The sequence below is a fragment of the Magallana gigas genome, chromosome 9 (assembly GCF_963853765.1).
Source record: "Magallana gigas chromosome 9, xbMagGiga1.1, whole genome shotgun sequence".
NCBI lineage: Eukaryota > Metazoa > Mollusca > Bivalvia > Ostreida > Ostreidae > Magallana > Magallana gigas.
The window spans coordinates 7,563,983-7,581,489 of NC_088861.1; the positions used below are offsets into that span (position 1 = coordinate 7,563,983).

General features: G+C 31.4%; 1 protein-coding gene across 1 annotated transcript in view; it reads right to left on the reverse strand.

Annotated features, from left to right (window-relative positions):
* LOC105349111 (uncharacterized) overlaps nucleotides 1-17,201 on the reverse strand; it is a 28,028-nt gene extending 10,827 nt beyond the window's left edge. Inside the window, exons 1-24 of the mRNA XM_034477382.2 lie at nucleotides 17,127-17,201; nucleotides 14,823-14,954; nucleotides 14,294-14,378; nucleotides 13,804-13,905; nucleotides 13,381-13,400; nucleotides 13,140-13,221; nucleotides 12,831-12,892; nucleotides 12,346-12,448; nucleotides 11,949-12,050; nucleotides 10,508-10,584; nucleotides 9,998-10,106; nucleotides 9,785-9,901; nucleotides 9,260-9,330; nucleotides 7,312-7,420; nucleotides 7,103-7,213; nucleotides 5,839-5,900; nucleotides 5,311-5,419; nucleotides 4,830-4,928; nucleotides 4,210-4,280; nucleotides 3,752-3,860; nucleotides 3,553-3,675; nucleotides 3,261-3,319; nucleotides 484-592; nucleotides 227-325 (exon numbers count right to left, since the gene is read on the reverse strand). Coding sequence (XP_034333273.2) covers nucleotides 227-325; nucleotides 484-592; nucleotides 3,261-3,319; nucleotides 3,553-3,675; nucleotides 3,752-3,860; nucleotides 4,210-4,280; nucleotides 4,830-4,928; nucleotides 5,311-5,419; nucleotides 5,839-5,900; nucleotides 7,103-7,213; nucleotides 7,312-7,420; nucleotides 9,260-9,330; nucleotides 9,785-9,901; nucleotides 9,998-10,106; nucleotides 10,508-10,584; nucleotides 11,949-12,050; nucleotides 12,346-12,448; nucleotides 12,831-12,892; nucleotides 13,140-13,221; nucleotides 13,381-13,400; nucleotides 13,804-13,905; nucleotides 14,294-14,378; nucleotides 14,823-14,954; nucleotides 17,127-17,197 — 2,193 coding nt within the window. The 5' untranslated portion in view covers nucleotides 17,198-17,201. The remainder of the gene's footprint in view (nucleotides 1-226; nucleotides 326-483; nucleotides 593-3,260; nucleotides 3,320-3,552; nucleotides 3,676-3,751; nucleotides 3,861-4,209; nucleotides 4,281-4,829; nucleotides 4,929-5,310; nucleotides 5,420-5,838; nucleotides 5,901-7,102; nucleotides 7,214-7,311; nucleotides 7,421-9,259; nucleotides 9,331-9,784; nucleotides 9,902-9,997; nucleotides 10,107-10,507; nucleotides 10,585-11,948; nucleotides 12,051-12,345; nucleotides 12,449-12,830; nucleotides 12,893-13,139; nucleotides 13,222-13,380; nucleotides 13,401-13,803; nucleotides 13,906-14,293; nucleotides 14,379-14,822; nucleotides 14,955-17,126) is intronic.
* Nucleotides 17,202-17,507: the final 306 nt, after the last annotated feature.

The window sequence follows — 17,507 nt, forward strand, 5'->3', positions numbered from 1 at the left end:
TTGAAAATGTGAAAAGTTTACGGACAGACAGACAGACGGACAGACGGACGACAGACAAAATGTGATCAGAATAGATCACTTGAGCTTTCAGCTCAGGTGAGCTAAAAAGTATTGAAAACTAGATGACAGTTCAGACTACAAGTTCTATACATTCAAAATACTTGAAAGTAGATGAAGAAAATTCAGAAAAACATAGATATACATTACACAAAACTGTACATCTTACTAGAGATGTGGCCTCCTTTATTACGTCATCGCCCACATTATCTGGACACACAAGGAAAATGGTGTTACGTGTGGCAATCAATTTCAGCGATGGATTGAACTGAAGCAACAGACATTTGATTAATATGATAAGCAGCGACGGAATTACGGCTATATTTCACAGTATATTTCTCAATATAATTACATGACAAACTACACAATATAAAACAAAACACCATACCATGCCATACTGCCTGTTCTAGCTTTCTTCTAACGTACCTTGTCTAATTTTTCCAAAAGTTGGCTAATCCAACTAACATTATCGCCAATTAAACGATACAGTGACTGGAGATGGTGACTTTTTATTTCAAATTCCACCAATTTCCAACTAAAAAATAAATCTTAATTAAACTAAACATTAAACTACAAAACAACAAATACACTAAGACTTATGAAAATCTCCAAAAAGATGCATCAAGATGTTTCCTAAAACGTATTAAAAAAATAAAAACCAACACCTGGGAGATACGAATCAAAGGACTTGTCTCAGAAAATCAAAAAATAATGTCTGCATGTATGATACCAACAATTTGGAAGGAACACCTAGACTTTTAATATCGTAGGGATGCAATACTGATGAAAAAATGAAGACGCATCCCCGATAAAGGGCCCAAAAAAGAATGCTAAAAATTGGAAGGCAATTTAAAGGGGCATGGTCAAAATTTGGTCAAAATTATTTTTCCTCTCTTGATGTTTACAATGCTTCAGTAAGGCATTTAATCGGCAACCAAAATTTGAATGTCATTCGTTGAGTTATAAGTTGAGTTACGGGCCTTACAATTCTTTGCTATGTAAACAAAGCTTTTGTTTACATTTTGAATGTTGATGGGGCAATTACAGTTTTAGACCTAAAATGAATGTGTAAAACGCAAGGACCTGTTTATTTATGCATATAATGAATTAGAAGATTGTCAAATTAGCTTGAAAAAGATTTTTATTGCTTTACTGCACCTTTGTAAACAAGAACAGGGCACGAGCCTTATTTACACGACAAAGAATTGTTAGCCATGTGTCTTGCTTATATTTCTACGACTGACTCTCAAATTTCATTTGATCATTAGAGATGCATTTCTAAAGCATTGTGAATAATAAAAACAGCAAAGTAGAATTTGACCAAAATCGTGACCATGTCCCTTTAAAGGGGCATGGTCACGATTTTGGTCAAATTTTATTTTTCTGTTTTTATTATTTGCAATGCTTTAGGAATGCATTTCTAATGATCAAATGAAATTTGGGTGCCAGTCATTGAGTTTTAAGCAAGACACTGGGATTACAATTCTTCGTCATGTAAACAAGACTCGTGCCCTGTTTTTGTTTACATAGGTTCAATATACCAGTAAAAATCTTTTCAAAGCTGGTTTGTCTATCTTATTATTCATTTTAAGCATAAATAAACAGTTCCTAACGATTAACACATTCATTTTAGTTTAAAAACTGGAATTTTCACTTCAACATTCAAAATGTAAACAAACGCTTTGTTTACATAGCAATGAATTGTTAGCTCTGTAACTCGCTTATGATTCATCAAATGACACTTAAATTTTAGTTGCCTATTAAAAATGCCTTACTGAAGCAATGTAAACATTAAAATCGAAAAAATAATTGTTGACCAAAATCGTGACCATGCCCCTTTAACACACAACAAGACGTAATACCGGTACATGTATAATAGAAATATCAGAACTAAATACCAACAGCTGTGGAATATATAAGAAGATGGAATTGTATAAGATACACATAAAGGAGATACATGTAACAAAATGATGACTGTAATGTAGCCCTGGGATGGCTAACCAAGCCAGACAAAAGAGCAAGAGGAAGACCAAAGATTGCCTGGAGAGAAACTGTTGGAAAAGAAGAAGATACAACTGGCTGGCATATACTGTTGGAATGCAAGCAAAAAAGATGCTAGACAGAGAAAGAAATGGAAGGAAAGCCCTGATGCCATACGCTACTTCTATAATAGAAGTAGACATACATGTTACATGCATATGTACTCGCGGTACGCAAAATGTACCGTTTTTTGACATTTGCGACAATATACATGACATTGTACATTTGTTGGTTTAGAAATAAGGTGTCTTATCAGAAGAATTTAAGTGATATTTAGTACCTTTTAAATTTTGTACCCTTTTTTAATGGGCAATGTAGAATTTTTTCACCAAAATTCCAGTGTACAGTTTTGTGTTCAAATTATCACACGAGTAGCATGAAGCTGTTGGTATTAAATAATTATTAAGGTTATGGTTAGGTAACACAATTATCATCATAAAGTCTTTCATTTAAAACAAAGAATTAATATCATTTAGTCAAGGTAAAATGGAGAGAGAGAGACACAGAGAGAGAGAGAGAGAGACAGAGAGAGAGAGAGAATAATGTTACATAAACATAAAATATATTCTTCCAAAATATTTAAGACTATTTTGTTCACGAAAAGGTAGAAAATCATATTTTATCTACCTGTTTTGGTTAACAGTGCATTAAATATTATGTGCAAGACTAAACAAAATGTATAATATTTTAGAAAAGTTTAAAAATAAGCTTATTATATAGATGAAAGGAATGGCTTTTGTTATTTAATGTTATAAGCATTAACTAATTTTTAAATTTAGAATCTATTGTAAACGCTTGTTTGATTGGCTAAAAAAATTCATCTATATCATTATGATATTATCATATAACATAACTTAATATCTACTTCATAAAGTGACGTGCACACAAAACACATTTTAAATCTCCTTGACGTTGCATTTAATTTTGTACAAATTAATGTCATTCTTTAATGTTAAAAAGTTAAATTATGAGGATTTAATTTTATATTGTTCTCTTATACAAGTAAAACATAACTTGGTACATTATAGGTTTTTTCATAAATCTTTTCGCATGCAGTTTATAAAGCATAAATTGCCACAAGTTGTTACATTTGAAAAACAATACCCATAGGCAAGTTGTTCGGGTGGAATTCTTTTTTTTTTAAAAGAAGATTTTTCCCTCACCTCTGATTGCCTTGACCACCAGATATAATATTCTCAATCAGGCTAATCTCTTCCTTAATCTAAAATACAAGTACGATAATAAACAGTCCCCATTGACTATTCTTTCATTTAGAAACAACATTTTTCATACCAATCAACAATAAACATTACAGCGGAAATGTATAATTCATGAATTACCTGATTATATATTTTTAATTCTTACCAATTATACAGACAAATTATACGGTCACAAAAGGAATATAAAAAGGTAATGCAATCATTTTCATCACCAAACACCTCATTTACAACTTACGATTGAGGCCGCCTCTTCAAATTTTTCATCATCAATACCAGTTTGCTCGGTAGACCACAAAACAATGCCTTTATGTGAATAATTACCATCTCTGATGACGTGTACACGTAAAGAAGAATCAACCTAAAAAAGAGGTAGGGTATTAAAGTTTCCACAGCTTTGTTTGTCTTTGAAAGGCAGACAGAACAAAATCAGGCACCTTCTTAATACGTTGAGTGACTCGATCGAAATTAATACCATGTTTGGCAAGCAGGATAGCCCATGGTTCTTGATCATCAGTTTCAAAATGAAATACCCGGTGCTGTCTTCTAAAAAAAAGTTGCGAAAAATTGACAAGAGAATATCTAATGACTGGTTCGCTGCAAGAAATATTTGTGACGACATATGGCTTTCCCCCAACCTCACGAAATTTTCTCGGGCGCAAATAAAATTTGGTTTACATTAATGATAGTACAAAGTCATGTATAATGCATTAACAGTAGTAAGGGTTGTGGTTTGACATCCGTCATTTTTTCTACCTGTAAAATCTAACTACTATGTATAAAATGGCCAACTGTACAATATATATAATTATATATTTTTATTATATATAATCTAAAGATGGTCCATACAAGTATCATATAATATATATACACACAAAATTTATTTAATCTATACCTTTGTGTATCTTGGATATCTGACACAAACATGTCCAGAAATTTATCAACCCTGCAAATTTCTTTGTCAACCTGCAAAACAAAATCAAACTGTAGTTTGATTATATAGAACTATCAAATTTGCAGCACTGAATCGCCATTTCAGTTAATCCTCAAATATATGGTGATGAAGCTTTATCTTATATTCTAGAAGTCTGACCTCATACCAAAACGAAATTTTAAAGAAACAGAATTTTGATTAATGTGCATATTAGCAATTTTTGTAAACATGTCTGACTTGATTGCAATATATTTACATTTTCCAGTGTCTTTCCCTGGTATAACACTACGTATCGATTTTGTACTACATAACCCATTATACAAATGACGCCAAATTGAGGCGCCAGCGGGGTTTGCTTATTCATATTTAAATATTTAATTGTACGATGGCTTAAAATTATATAAACATAAGTAATAAGGAATCATTCTTTGAATATTATGAGGTGATAATTTCGGTCGGGGCGTGATCAAATCTATCATAAAGCCCTTCGGGCTTTATTGGATTTGATCACGCCCCGACCAAAATTATCACCTCATAATACTCAAAGAATGATTCCTTATTCCTTATACAAAACAACTTACACAGTTTGCAGCTCTGTTTAACGTGTATTCATCCAGGTCATCTGGATATACCATAAACAAATCCTTTAAATGTATACTGAATTTCAGCGTTGGGTTCAACTAAAAAGATAAACATTAATCATGGTAATATTAATAAATACTGTAAATAAAATCTTGTTATGGTTCAAAAGTTCAGTCATTAAGAACTTTCTCTTAAGATTACATATCAGAATTACTATATACAGGGTTATTTTCGCCCCAAGTAATTTTCGTCCTCCAACACTTGCGAACAGTTTGCCCTGTCTTGATATTGTCTAGACACAGTTTGTTTAATATAGAGATATAGTTAGAGACATTAGTATTCACCCAGTCTTAAATTCCTCAATTGACAAGGAACTCGTGTGAATGAGGCAAAAATAAAACTGAGGCGAATATTTCCCTGTATAAAATATACCCAATAGTCGGTCGATACATGTCACTCTGCCTCATTCTCTGTACCTACCCTCCTGAGGTTTCTACGCAGATCTTTAAGATGATTACCATCCTTCCCCACGAAAAAACTTGTTGCTAGAGGATTTCGATTTTTAAATTCAAATCTCATCACTTTGACACTAAAAACAAATAAAACCCCAAAATTAAAACATAAACCATGAATCAAGTTTTATATACGTTGCTAAAGGATTTTGATTTTTAAATTCAGGTCTCATCACTTTGACACTATTAACAAATACAACCCCAAAATTATAACATAAACCATGAGTCAAGTTTTATTCATTATGGCTTTACTCTGCAGTGCTATGATGTCATTATGACGTAAATTTAGCAACACTGAACAAAGACAGGTACATAGCAATCTTTTAACAAAATAAAACGTAATAGGTACATTACATTTCTAAATCATAATCATATTTCAGTTTTACAAAATTTAAAAGCAATTAAATTTCACAGCAAGTCTTAGAGAAATTAATTGCTGAAAACAGTAATGAATACACATAATTATGACAGATCTTTACGCCGTTTACCAATATACCTTTTATTGCCTGCTTCTCCTTTTGAGACTATTACATCAATTGCATCAATTTCATGCCTAACCTACAAACATGAAACATTTTATTATATCCTCCTCTAAGAAGGCTCGATGATCATGGTCATTTTAAGAGTACTGTTTTGATCTTCTTTTAAAAAAAGAGCTCTATATAAAAATTTAGGAAAATGAACAATTTAAAAAGTAAAATATATGGATTTTTTCTTTACTAAATACATGTAATAGTATATAGCTAAATAAATCATAATCTTTAAATCTAAGGTAGATCGGATGGTCAATTTGTTGACCATCCAGCCTCCTTAAAATTCATGAAAATTGAGCTGGCAGTATGAAAGTAAGGCCTATAAAAAAAAATTGCGTGTTTAGGGTAACACTGATGAAAAAATTAAGTTAGGTAGGTAGGGATTTTTTTTTTATTTTATCATATTTTTTTTCTGCATGAATCCTAAGAATGTTTGTTTGTGCCATATTTAAAAACGGATTTTTTAATAGAAATAATATAAAATTCACAATTGGATAAAAACAGACATCTAAAAATGGTAGGAACGGGGCATTTTTGTAGGTTAGGTCGGGTTACCCTAAACACACAACATTTTTTTAGGCCTAACCAACATTCCATTCAAACATATTCATTTGTCAGAAAATACATAAACACACAATACAGAAAGAAATACTGATCACTTAAAGTCAATATAAGAGTGCAATTGATGTCGCCAGCATTTTCTGAGACAAATATTACAAACAAATTAATTAAATGTTTGTGTGAAGTATGAACTACCAATTATTCTCCAAAAGAAAGATGGAATGGACACAAATTTTGCACTTTTCCTTCCAGTGACCTTGAACTTGCCAAAATGACATTGGGTTAAAATCATGACACACCCCGTGATAAGCAATCTTTGTGTGAAGTAAGAACTTCTTATGTTTCTTCATAACAAAGATACGGACCAGACATGAATTTTGCACTTTTCCTTCCAGTAAAAATAATATATTTTTTCAAATAAATTTTCAATGTCTTTCCCTTGTTTAGGTGTCTAGCTCTTAAAATTTGAACCCCCTTTACCTTAGAAACAAGTACAATAATTTGGTTGAATTTTGCCCAGTTCTTCTGGAGAAAATGTAAAAGTGAAAAGTTGAAGACGACAATGACAGAAAACTTACAGATTATGAGCTAAAAAAAACCCTGAAAACAACTAGTCATAATCAGCACACATATAGAAAATATTACTTTGTTTTACAAAAAACTTACAACTGATACAGCTTTTTCAAATTTTTCATCATCAATATCCTCATCTGACCACAGAACAATGCCTCTATATGGTGAATCATATATTATTTTAAGATGCAGGGAAGGGTCAATCTGAAACAGTTTACAGATAAATTGGTAGCCTTAGGACATTTGCTAACAATCCAAGGTCAAAATTTCAAAATGTATACTCTCTTAAATAAATGGGGCACCTTTTTTACACGTTGAACGAATCCTTTGAAATTATGACCATATGCGTCCTGAAGGACGCTCCATGCACGTTCATTTTTGGTTTCAAAATGAAAAACTTGGTGCCTGCCACTAATAAAAAAAATAAATATACACATACACACACACAAAATTAACTTATATGAACAGTAAACATACCTAGGTATTAGATTTGGCTGTGCATTCTATTTAGCATTTTTGGTAGAAAGCAGCTTCCGTTAAATTAAGTACATAGTTTGCACAGGTAATTAAATTGAATCAACAATTTTAAAAGTACACAGTAAAGGCAGTTGAATCCAAAGGCATTCCAAAACTGCTGGGATAAGGAGGCTCGATGATGAGCAAATTAACCAGCTCTACAATAATGAAAAATCAAAGTACTGAAGTACTGACGGGAGTTGATTTTATCGAATATTCATTTTAAAATCAAATTATCTTGCATGGCAATTAGTTTCCAGTCTGTATTTGATTTTTTTTTATTATACGAATTTTAGACTTTTCCGACCAGATTTTCGAGAAACCCCCTATGAATCATGTTGTGTAATATTTAAAGATAGATTTCAAACTATGTACGGTATAAATACTGTGAAATCATTAGATTTCGAGGTGGCTCAATTTTCGTGGAATTCGTGGGTACCTCGCATCAACGAATTAACATCCTCCCCGAATTAATAAATTAGGGTAATAAAGTCATATATCCTTTGAAGGTTTAAGAGAATACACGAAATTACGTCCCCGTGAACCTGTAAAATTTAAGCAATCCACGAAAATTGGCCCCCATGAAATTTAATGATTCCACAGTAATCGAAGCAATTCTAAAAATTTTATGGATCCAAGCACTATTGATATCGAATTCTAGTCTCGTTTAACCAGATGCTCGGCTGTCTCCGTTAATCTCCGACAAGCAAGAGAGCCTTTCTGCTTGTCGGTGATTTACGGAGACAGCCGAGCGTTTGGTTGAACGAGGCTATATTAAAATCTGGCATAGGAATACATGAGACTATAAAAATATCTTAGTTGTTTGTATTATATAAAATCTGTTTTCATGAAAAACAATGCTTCAGCATACATTACTTTGAATTTTTCTATTATTTTCAAGAACTAAGTCTTGTCAGCGGTGATGATTTGTGCTTAGGTCCAAACCCTGTTTCACTTTCGGTTTGCAAGAGTAACTGCATAGGAGACTTGATTAAAATCAACTCCCAAAAATGGCAAAATGCATGTTAATAATGAACATTAAAAATCTATGCACTTAGAATAAATTTAAGAGCATCTTAAATTACCAGCAATGCATTTTGACTTTATTTTCATGGTGGGTCAAACTTGGGACCTTGTCAATGCACTTTGAAAGAAGAATTTCAAAATCTGTCATGAATTTGAATGTTTATCAACTTTTTTTTTGTCATGCAAAGATCAAATATCAAGTCATATCAAAATTCTAAATTTTTACTTTTAATTAGTACAGTGTATACAAGATATTCGCAAAAATCATTTTTTCTAGAAATAGCAAACTTTTCTTGGCATTCATTGAAAAAAAGATTATTTATTTGATATATCAAAATCAATCAGGCGGATAAAACTCCTTTTTTTCGAAAACAATCCGTATACTGTGGTAGTTTTCATTTGAAATTGTTCCACCCCTTATACATGTACTGAATTTTCTTGATGATTTTCATTTGGAAAAATGTCAATCAGATATTAAGACAGCCTGTATAATTGATCTCCTTCAAAAGAAGAGCTCTATGTAAAAATTTACATTTAGGGAAAAACCCAAATTTAAAAAGGTAAAATATGTGGGTTTTTTCTTTAATTACTAAATAACAGTGTATAGCTAAAAAAAAATCATAATCTTAAGATCTAGGCCAGACTAAGGTAGATCTGATGATTAATTTGTTGACTCTCCAGCCTCCTTGAGATAGAATCTATATATACCTTTTTATGTCATTAATATCCTTCACAACCAGATCTGACAAATTCTCAAGCCAGTCTATATTTTTGTTAATCTGAAAGACACAAACGTTTATCACTATAAATTATAAAGATAGAAATTTTCAATCCTATCTGATTATTTGTCATTGATAAAGACATTTATAAAAAAAAAATTGTAATTTTTTCAATGAGTGGCACTGTAGCTGCCAGGTTTACCATCTACAGGCCTGCAGCTATAGGCATTATGGACATCTTTTATTTGTCATAAACAGAAAAAAACTTCCTAGATTTGAAACTTGTTTTTTTTCAAATTTCATTGAAAATGAGAGTTTAAAACACAACCTTTTAGTACCATGTTTATCATTCTTAAAATTACCCAAGCTCCAAATAATACCAATTAAGCTATCGTTATGAAGCATCGTTGCAAGAATTCAAATAATATTATATAAAATTTTTAGGCTCTTTTCATTTACTAGGTCTTGACCTTTATAATCTTTACTCTAGAAGTTTGTTGTGACAAAAACTTACAACTGACACAGCTCGTTCAAATATTTCATCATCAATATCTCCATTTGACCAAAGGATAATGCCATCATACGGTGAACCACGTTTTTTGATTATACGAAGATACAGGGAAGGGTCAATCTGAAACAGACACACAGAGTATAGAACAGGGAGTTAATTAAGTCCTCATGATTTGTGGTTGAATTTCAAGGTGTATACTCCCTCTAAATCAGCCACCTTCTTAACATATTTTGCGACTTGATTGAAGTGGATACCAATCCTGCCTAGTAGAAGACTCCAAAATTTTTTATTTTGGGTTTTTAAATGAAAAACCTGATGCTTGCGTCTAAAAAATGAAAAATATTTGTTAAAAAGCATTTGTAAGAGATAATGGTGAAAAATAGTACGACAAATGCAAGATGAATATAAAAAACTAAATAAATGTACAAATATTAACACACTCTTATAGACTCAATAATCTGCCGAAAAGGGATCAATTATAGCACCAAATTTTCCTAGTATGCAGCTACAGCTTTCAAGCTGCAAATGACAAAGTTATGGACCACCTGGGCTAAGCTTATTCATTAAACTTAAAAGATTAAAGATGTCAAAATCAAGGTCAAAGGTAGTTTTCATTTTCAGTTGAGTTAATCATTATCAGAAGTTTTCATTCTTACGTACAATTTTCAGTTGAGTAAATCGTTATCAGAAGTCTAGATTGCATGTGCTGACGAATAAAATTAATACCTTTGAAAGTCTTCAATGTCGTTCACAAAAATGTCTGGAACATTCTTACATGTAGCTTTGTCGATTTCTTTGTTAATCTGTAAGGCACACACAATAAAATTTTGATAAATAAATGCACTCATAACATAATTATAAGTTCGTATTCCGATGGGGCTTTTATAATTTTACCTTTCAGAAATTTATTTTTTGGTCAAATATTGTTAAAGGTATATGTGGCATATTTGGATTAAAATTTTTGACATGAGTTTGAGTAAAAATACTGGTACATGTATATATCAGGCTTCTTATAATTGGATGTTTCACAAACTCTAGGAAGTGATGTAAAACATGTTCTGTCTTTAGTTATTTGTCTCTAAACTTTGCTACACGTCTGATGAATATAATTTTTAAAATTTTAATAAAAAATATTAATTATGCATAATTTTATATAATAAAGATGAAACATGATTTTAGCATCATCGACAAGGTAAACAGAGAGTTAAATACCCCTCTCCCTGAAGGATGCACTGAGAGTGTTTATTTATTCTTTATTTAAAGAATCCTTAAAACAAAAATCAACTTGTGGTTTATAAAGTGAAGATACTGAACACATGGAACATGAATCTGACTAGCAAAACCCCTACAACTTCATGATGGAAACTAAAATACACCAAATAATTCTATAAAGGTCATAACTCGCAAAAAATCATCAATTCATCAAATATGCACATATATTCCATTGTGTTTAACAACAAAACAATTTTAAATTCAAAAGGACCAAAATGTCAGGAAAAATAATGAAATTGAAATTTCCTGGTATATGTACATCTACACATTGTGTCCTTTATACCTACAAAGTTTCACAAAGTTCCTTGCAACCATTTAAGAGGAGCTGTTCGCACTAACTATTCATTACTATATACTTTATATGGCCAAAATTCTAAGTTCAAAAGGGCCAAAATTCCAAGAAAAAAATGGAATCAGCATTTCATGGTCACATTTATATCAACACACTGTGAACTAAAAATAGTCGAGCCTACTTAAAAATGTGTATGGTAATGTAGTGTGATTTTCAAACTACTTTAAGAGATGAAGTAAACACTGTAATACAGTTCTTTAGAAAACAGATATTTTCAAAATGATAAATTAACTACATGAGTACATGTATAAACATCTTGATAAATGAGGTAACAATTTGGCGTTCATAAATTTTATTTACGTAACCTACTGTTAATACTGTAAACAGAGAAATAAACGCCCCCGTTCTATTTTGCCCCTTTCACCCTCATTTTCAGCTGGTGAATTTAAGACTGAGCGAATTCCTAAAAAAATGTCTCAGATTATCTCTCTTTAAACACCACTTTGTCTGGGCGAATTCAAGACCAGTGAAACCAATTGCAAGTGAAGAATGTTGAAAATAACACAGGGCGAAAATAACCCTGAATACAGTACCACAACTTACTAAACGTGCAGCTTCCTCTAATGTGCTGCCTTCAGTCCCATCTGGGTAATGCAGCAGAATGGCCTTATGTTGTTGGTAGTACACTGTCAAAGCTGGGTTTAACTACAAGAAACATACAGGTCATAATTATAAATCGAAAATAATTTGGAGCATAGAATTGTCAGGTCTTTGAGGAAGTTTGATGGTAAACAAATTAACAGTCATATCTGCCTTAAAACTTTGGATATGATATTCTTAGCCATAAACTATTGTTTAGTAAAGAAAAAATACCTAACATTTTAACTTTAAGATATGAATATTCCTTAATCTTTATATACAAAGCTCTTCTTTAAAAGGAGTTTATATTGTCTATAATGACCATGCATAATCACCCAGCCCTTTTAATTTTGTAGCCTACCGTCTGTAGTTCTTCCATCAGACGTTTTACGTCAGCAAAACCAATAAAAATATTTTGACCTTGTGAATCTTGAGTTGTTAATTCAAATCTCATTGTTTTCCTTCTGGAAACAATAAACATCATAAATTATAAATTATCTTATCAAAAGCTGTTATAAAGGATAAAGGCAGAAAAAAAAGTTTCTTGTCAATGAAGAAAATAGAAACCCTAAACGTCCCTCATCTGAGCAACAATGGCATTTGATTTACTGTAAACATATTATATTTAGCATGTACCATATTTGGCAGAGTACAATTTTTCAACAAGTTTGTGTAGATTTGATATAGCACATGTCTGAATGTACCTGTTTATCTATACTTATATATTTTACATTTGGTGATGTACTTGATTAAGTGGATGCAGTGGTCTGCCCCCCAAAACGCTAAATAGAATACACGGCCAAATATAAAACATTTACAGTATCTCTGATCAAATAACTGACATACCTTAAAAATTGTTTGTTTTTGACTTTCGTATATGTTTCCCTCCAGTTAGGTTCTTTATGAATCTAAAAGATGTAGAATATTTGTTTTATGTCTAAAAGATTTGAAAATTCAGGTTGGCATTGACATTGTACGAGTGATAGTTTTATATTCAAATTGAGAGTATTTTTTCTAACAGATTTAAATCTTCAAATTCTTTTCAAGGTCTCAAACTGGCAGCAAGACATGTACAGGAATTTTGCCAGTATTTTACCTTTAAGTTAACTACATATAGAACTACATGTACTTTAGGTTGTTTGCTCCCAAACATACCTGAGCGAGATTTTGACGAGTTCTGCTAATGTTATCAGTACCTTTGCCTTTTGATCTTCTTTCAGTTTTTTTCACTTTAGTTCTAAAAGAAAATGCTCTACCATTGACGCAGCAACAATAAATTAAATTTGCAATGTTTACATATCGCCATTGAGAGTTTGAAGACAAGGAAAATACATGAAATCTGATCTTCATTCTAGTTTACAGTAAAATTGCAATGTGCATGCTCCTACAAATGTACCTCTTCAATATGGCTGCTATCTGAAAGTAATAAATAGTCAATGATTAAAAAATAAAATAAAAATATCCTTTTTTCCAAAAATAAAAAATGCTGTTTCACAAGTTATAAAAATTACAAAGTATATTTTATTTCTTTCAGTGTACATGTAGTTGTTGCTATTGGTCAGCAGTTAAAGGGGGACCACTCTCATCCCAAAATAAAAATAAAGATTATTAATTTAAACCTAGAAATATCTAATACATGTATAATGAAGTGAACATTTGATTTTTTTTTTAAAAATCTGCCTTCAAAACTAGAGATACATGTTCTTGTCCACTGTCTTAAAGTCAATTTTTTTTCTTCAATTTATGATTGGGCTAAGCCTTATTCCATTTGGAACTTTTCAAAAAAGAAAATGGAAACAACTTTGACAGTCTTGCTTACCTTATTCTCAACTTCAATGAGATTCTCCTGCCTAGTGGCAGTTACTACTAGCAAGATTGGCTCATTTTGCGCATCTGACTTCACTTTGATTTCAGTAGCAGTCTGACAACAAAAAAAGGCATCATATGTCAAAATTAAAACATTGACATTGACATTTGGGACACTCCCTATCCAAAAAAAATTAAAAAAAAATAAAAATCATAAAAACATGAAATACAGTAAAGCCTTCATTGCTACATTCTAACACAGTGTACTCTTGAAGTTTCTCCATCAGCAATATCTTAAATTAACTCCGCCTTCTACGAGCAGATTGGGCAAGGGTCATTGAAAACAGTTTGTTGAAATTTTTCTGGAGTTACAGCCTTTTAAAAGCTTCTTTGTAGTTCACTATAGAAACTTTACATGAGACTATTCATTGCATGTATTCAGCATAAATTACATGTATGTCCCCTGTTCTTAAAAAAAATTCCCAATAAAAGCCAATCTTTACCTGATTCTGTATATCACGCAAGATGGCATCATCTTTCAGCAGGAAATCAGCTTTCTCTCGAGGTATATATAACTCCTCCACAACTCTGAAAAAAATGGATTTATATTACAAATAAAGGTAATTTAAATTCATTTTTTCAAAATGTTGTATTATGTTTTATGATTTTTTTGTATTTAATCACCTGATGTTGAACATTTCCTTGCCTATTGCAAGACATACATATCACCATGCACTAACTCTAGGATGTTTCGACTCATACTGTGGTTCATTTAATTTATCATCTATTAATACTTTACTCTATTATATATCGATCATCACCTACATTGTACTGTTACAGTTGTATATAATTTCTTCACTTACTACCATATTATAAAACCAACGAGATATGATCCCAAAATAAGCATTCTGCTTTCATACTACAGTACATGTACTATAAAATTAGATGTACCATTCATGTACCATACCCTTGTTTATTTTGGTGCCAACACAAAGGTGGATGGATGACCATGCTTTTAACTTTTTGTCCTACCTGTCTGATAGAGATTCAGCTGATGATTGCCGTGATCCTGATTCACCAGATGGAGTATTGGAACGGAATCTGACAGATGTACAGGCTGGGGGCACAATGTGTCTTTGCAAGAAATAAGTTGCATACTGTTGTCTGAAAAATTAATTTTTTAGTTAGCTACCAAGTTGGCATATACAGTCATAACGTAAAACTAAACAAAGACAAATATTATATACCGGTACAAAGTAACAAACATGAGGTAAACAAAATCCCAAATACGGAGTGATTTTTCATACATCCAATATTTTTAGGAATAGTCACTTTGTTAGGTTATAAAAAGTAAAAATTTTTAACTTTATGACCTAAGTTAACAATTCTAAGCATCCAATCCAACATTGTAACAATAACGTTGCTCAAAGGACCATCTTCAATAAGGCCCTATTTCTGAATTGAACATATTTTATTGATTAAATCAAATGGATTAGACACAAGTTCTAAATAACTTAGATAGTCTTCTCCTAATAATGAAATTTTATTAATATTGCCAGTAATAACTTAAGATATGAATACACATAAATATACATAAATAAACAATCTACTACATATATAATATCACCTTATAAATTCAGACATTTTTTGAAAAGCGACCACATTCACTAAAAAAATTTGTACCTTCTTGAAAATTTCAGTGTATTTTGTGTATTTGTCAAAGAATCATCCGCCCCATAACAGTAAATGTGCATCTATAATGTGTACATAACGTAATGTCAATAGCTTATTCATTAGAGAATTCCGAGCTCTCGTATACATTTTAAAGACATAAAACAAATGATATGCATCTTCTAAAAAGCCACATGAACAGTTTGGACTGGCTATTAAGTTACAGCGGAATAAGTCAGAATTTAAAATACAGTTGTGTCTCAAACGTGTATGAGTTATGTTTAAAAATCTTTTTCCAAATGAAAGATGTTTCTGAGGCTTTACCGTATCATTGTATAAACATTTTTTAAATATTTTAATAGAGGTTGCCTCTCTTGTATTAAGACTTAGGGCATTCCATCTTCTGACAGTGTTTTGTATATAAGTAGGTACTAAGTTATTGTGCATTTTGTACATAGTTATTAATTTAGCTCTATTTCTTCTGTGTTCCAAAGGTTCCCAACCTGTTTCAAAATAAATTGAGTTTCTTGAAGCAAAACTTGTGAGCCCAGTTACTATTCTTGCGGCATTTAATTGAACCTTTTCCAATTTTTCTATGTCCATCTGTGTCCAAGCAGCCCATACTTCAGCAGCATATTCTAATTGTGGTCTAATAAAAGATACATACATTTGTGATATATATCCCTTGAAACAGATAATTTTAGCTTTTTAAGTAACCCCATTTTTTTTTTAGCTTTTTTAACAATGTTATCAATATGTTCTGACCAACTTAATTTTGAAGATAACTGTATACCAATTTCTGCCTCCCTTTTTCCACAAATTTTAATAGATATATATCATATTATACAGATATTTTAATAAAATATAAAACAAAATATGCAAGTTAAAGTATACATAATGCACAGTGTGTTCTTTAGTGGGGGTAATAAAGAGAGTTCACTTGAACAAGGCTAAGTCGAGCCTAAGATGAAAGCCAAATTTTTTTGTGGATGCCACTTTGCGTAAATATAAATAATCAGGTGGTTTGTTCTGAACAAGGGTATAATTTTCATGTTTGTCTTAGAGCTGAACGAAATTTATTCATATATTTTATTTTTTCTAAAATAGGCAATTACTACAAGAAGTGATATTTTTCTTGGGTAATTTATTATTTACCCTAAATATTAACTAAATATGTCATTTATGACAGTGTATAAAAATACCAATATTAAGGGGAAACTTTTACAAATCTTAGATACTATTCTTCTAAACAGTAAAAAAAGTTGAACATGATCACTGGACTCTAAGTTCTATACCTACTGAAAAAATTACAAATAGCTTAATAAACCATATATCTCATTCAAGCTACATGTACTTACTAGCTAAATCAAGAGAATGTAAATGTATCATAGAGCTTTTGAAAACATGTGCGTTTGAAATGCAATATAACTCAAATAGATTTAGATGACAAGTTTATCAATAAGCTGTAACATGCGAGCTGACTTTTGATTTAAAATGTTTTTATATGCAAAACTATTTTCACGTTGGTTTTATCATTGTCCGAATTTCCTCTAACTTAAATGTTTGTATTTGGAAAGCCTGAAATGCTGGATGATTTTTGCGAAATAACTCTAATGCAGAATATAGAGTTGTCCCAAAGCAATTCTTAGCAATGTCGTTTAATACCTGTACATCACGACGGAGAGCTTGCGCAGTGTTATAAAATCATGCAACCTCCGTAGTATGGAGGTCGCCATTTTTGTTGTGTTAAGATATTAATTAAGTTGTTCATTACTTATTCGGATCAGTTGAGATGATTTTTCTTTTTGACTGAAGGGCTTTGACGATAAACTGATAAACAAAGCATTTAACATTAAGCTGGTTGCCTGGGTCAGCATTTCAAATAGTGAAAATCGATGTTGTAAAATAATTATAATGCTGTTTGTAACTGTACAGTGACGCAAACTTAATGTATGATTAGGTCTATTGATTAATCAGTTTAATTAATAACGTTTATAATTCTTTAATCGCGAACTGCCCAGCTTCTCTCAAAGCGAATTTTTCATT